This window comes from Zingiber officinale, chromosome 6B (genome assembly GCF_018446385.1).
Source record: "Zingiber officinale cultivar Zhangliang chromosome 6B, Zo_v1.1, whole genome shotgun sequence".
In the NCBI taxonomy this organism is placed as follows: domain Eukaryota; kingdom Viridiplantae; phylum Streptophyta; class Magnoliopsida; order Zingiberales; family Zingiberaceae; genus Zingiber; species Zingiber officinale.
Genome location: NC_055996.1, coordinates 48,233,114 through 48,236,772, shown reverse-complemented (window position 1 = coordinate 48,236,772; position 3,659 = coordinate 48,233,114). Strand labels below are relative to the sequence as shown.

The 3,659-nt window shown below is 44.7% G+C and overlaps 1 protein-coding gene across 1 annotated transcript; it reads right to left on the bottom strand.

Moving 5' to 3' along the window:
- Positions 1-398: 398 nt before the first annotated feature.
- On the bottom strand, positions 399-1,710 carry LOC121990957. The gene is made up of 4 exons (XM_042544997.1): positions 1,348-1,710; positions 1,167-1,276; positions 727-1,018; positions 399-455 (listed from the first exon to the last, which is right to left on the bottom strand). Exons 1-4 carry the CDS (start codon positions 1,708-1,710, stop codon positions 399-401), a joined length of 822 nt encoding a protein of 273 aa, XP_042400931.1.
- Positions 1,711-3,659: the final 1,949 nt, after the last annotated feature.

The following is a 3,659-nucleotide window of genomic DNA, read 5'->3' as shown; positions in this document are numbered from 1 at the left end:
AGGTTTTGGGAGAGAAAGAGGTGAAAACCAGGGTTTCTTGGAAAAGAGTGTGGCACACACAGGCTGGGGCACGCCCGTGTCTTATAGACACGACCGGGTTAGGTTGGGTGTTGCACGGTCGTGCCAAATGGCATGACCTCCTTCTTTCTCCCCTTGGCCGAAGTAGCACGGCCGTGCCGGATGGCACGGCCCCTATCTTCTTCTCCTCTGTACACGTCCGCACGGCCATGCCGATTGGCACGACCCTTGTCTCTTTCCTCTCTGCACAAGCCACACGGTCGTGTAGAGTTTCACAGCCTGTGGCCCTTTCTTTTTTACTGGCTTCACACGGCCGTGTGAGGTCACACGGCCTCCTCCTTTAAGCTCGGGATGACTCGTCCTTCGTTGTTCTGGCTCCTCTAATGCCTCCACACCCATGAACTACTCACCGCCAGCTCGTGGAGGACATGCACATCCTGAAAATAAACAATCAAGAATAAAACACTTAATTAATCCTACCAAAGAAACAAAACATATAATGGAATGATAAACTAAAATGCAAAGACCCTTGGGTTGCCTCCTAAGAAGCGCTTGTTTTAGGTCTTTAGCTCGACCCCGTTTCAGTCAGTGTGGACTAAATCCATGGGAGCACGACTCTCCTCCTAGGGTTGATGCTCCAGTCTGTGTTTTAAGTTTCGCTCGTGCAAGACAGATGTACTTCTTGTTGCTCGCGAGAGGGGAACTCACATGGGAACTACACTCCTCGACTTTTTGTATGTTGGTCTTGTGAGAATTTCCCTGAGAAGAGGGGTTGCAGATGGAGGAATTAGATAAATCAAACTCGATCTTTTCTTTGCCGATCTCCAAGGATAACTTATGACTTTTTACATCGATGATAGCTCCAGCTGTGGCAAGGAATGGTCTTCCAAGGATAATCAGCATCTTAGGGTCTTCCTCCATATCCAAGATGATGAAATCTGTGGGAACTATACATCCACCCACTTCAACTGACACATCTTCCACTATTCCCATTGGGTATCTGCATGAATGGTCAGCAATTGCAGTGTCATAGTGGTCAATTTAATGTTTTGGAGGCCCAGATTCTTGCATAAAGAGTACGGAAGTAGGCTAACGATGCCCCCCCAAGTCATAGAAAGCTCTCGGTGTCAGTTTAGAACTAATTTTACACGGTATGGAGAAACTTCTTGGATCCTGAAGCTTTGGTGGAGAATTCGCTGTAAGGAGAGCGCTGCAATTCTCTGTTAATGCTACAGTATCGAAGTCGCCCTTCTTCCTTCTGTTAGATAAAATTCCCTTTAAAAATTTTACGAACTTCGGCATTTGGTGCAGTGCATATATCAGTGGTACTTCTATGCAGATTTCTTTTATCTTCTTCAGGAATCGGTTGAATTCTTCGTCTTTCTGGGATGCTATAAGCTTCTGAGGAAAAGGGATCGCCTGATTCTGTGGGGTAGCTTGGAGAGTTTCTTCAACTTTTTTAGTAACCTCTTCTCCATCCCTGTTTTGAGTCTGATTGGACATTAGGAGAGTGGGCTCCTTCTCTGAGTCAAGCTCCTTCTGAGTAATGATTTGAGGATCTCCCATAGTACGTCCGCTCCTCAGCTCAATGCGGTTGCAATGTTCCACTGGATTTAAATCTGGCTTCCCTGGGAATGTACCCTGTGCTCTTGAGACGGATTGAGCTATCTGGGCTATCTGGCTGTCTTGCATCTTCTAGTGTTTTTCTGAGTTTTCCAGGCTCTGAGTCAGTTGTTTGATATTGCTCCTCATCTCCTTTTGCTCTGAGATAGTTTCCTCAAGCATCCTTTCAATCCTGGACAGTTGTGAAGGTTGCTGTTGTCTAGATTGGTAACTCTGTTGCCCAGGCTGATAATTCTGATGTGCTGGTCCTTGATCCTGATTATTCCAGTACGAGAAATTATGGTGGTTCCTCCATCCAGGGTTGTATGTATTGGAGTACAGATTATTTTGCCTCTGATTATAGCTGGTTATTGCATCACACTGCTCAAGTTGGTTCATATGTGCCTGAATCGGCCCAAAGGGCCAAGTGTCTTGAGCGTGATCCATACTTCCACAAGTGTCGCAAACACATGCCATCGCATTAGCTGTGTTGTTCCCCATGACTTCAAATTTCTTGGTCAGAGTGTCCAGCTTTGCAGACATGAGTGTAACTACATCTACATCGAATTTCCCTAACGCTTTAATTGGATTCCCCGTAAAAGAGCCATTAGATCTTTCAGATGCCCATTGATGGTGGTTCTATGCCACATTCTCTATGATTTCTTCAGCTTCATCGAGGCTTTTATTCATCAGTGCTCCTCCTGCAGAATCAAGAGATACCTTTGTGTGATAATTTATTTCATTGTAGAAGGTGTGCAAAACCAACCATTTTTCAAGGCCAAATGGGGTCACTGTCTTAGCATACTCTTGAATCTGTCCCAAGCTTCAAATAATGATTCTGAGTCTATTTGCTTAAAGCTGGCAATCAGGTTCCTCATGTGAGCGGTTTTTCTGGGTGGGTAGAACTTATCCAGAAACTTCTGCTCACACTGCTCCCAGGATGATATGTTGTTTGCTGGAAGAGAGTTTACCCACTACTTGGCCCTGTCTTTCAAATAAAACCTGAAGAGAAGTAGTCTGACTGATTCTGGAGGGACCCCTTTCACCTTCATAGTGCCACAGATCTCGTAGAACAGCTCAAGGTGGTGGTTCGGGTCATCATGCGGTCCTCTTCCGAATTGATTTTGCTGGACCATGTGGATTACTGCGGGCTTGATTTCAAAGTTGTTGGCTTCAATTGGTGGGCGGGTGATGTTGGACCGCACCCCTCGTGCATATAGTGCCACATAATCTTTCAACAGTTTGTCGGCCATTTCTGAGGATTCTTGTGCTGCTTGGAATGCCTTCTGTAAATTTCTTCTCCTCAGAAATGTCCTATCAATCTCTGAATCAAAGGGTAGTAGCTGTCCTGAAAGGTTAGCTCTACGCATGCAATAATAAAATATGGGATGTAATAACAGAATAGAAGAATAAACAAAAGAAATGCAGAAAATGAAGAAAAGAAGCAAAGCCTAGTCTAATCCAATATGATTGTTGCTAATGTTATCAACGTAGTCCCCGACAACGGCGTCAAAAACTTAGCTTGTTACGTATCCGCAAGTGCACGGATTCGTCGTCAGTAATAAAAATATCGATCCCACAAGAACTGGTTATAAGCACTAGTAATTGTTCACTTAGGGTTAGCTAGACTACGAATGATTTTGAATAATCTAAGGAAGAAAAGTCGGGAAGGAGAATCGAGAGCTGCAGGGTCAAAGTGTTCACTTGGTTGTGAGGAGTTCTAGGAGGTCGGTTTCGTCATGGTGGTATTGATGTGTCACGTTTTATCCTACACTCGCTGTCCTTTATCATGCGATTGCCGAAAGCTAAAGCGACTATTCTTAAGTGTCAGAATAAAGAAGGACCCTAAGAAGTCCTGTTACGGTTTACCCCTGTCACTAGGGTGCCTCGGCAAATCTTGAGGATATGACTCTAATTGGTAAGTTAAGAATAGTGGTTAAGAGCTAAGTTTGGTCTCTCACTTTCTTGGAGAGAATTTGCCTCTCCTTTCAAGGAAGTATCCTAGATGTCTGTGAACGGGTTACCCCTGTCACTAGGGC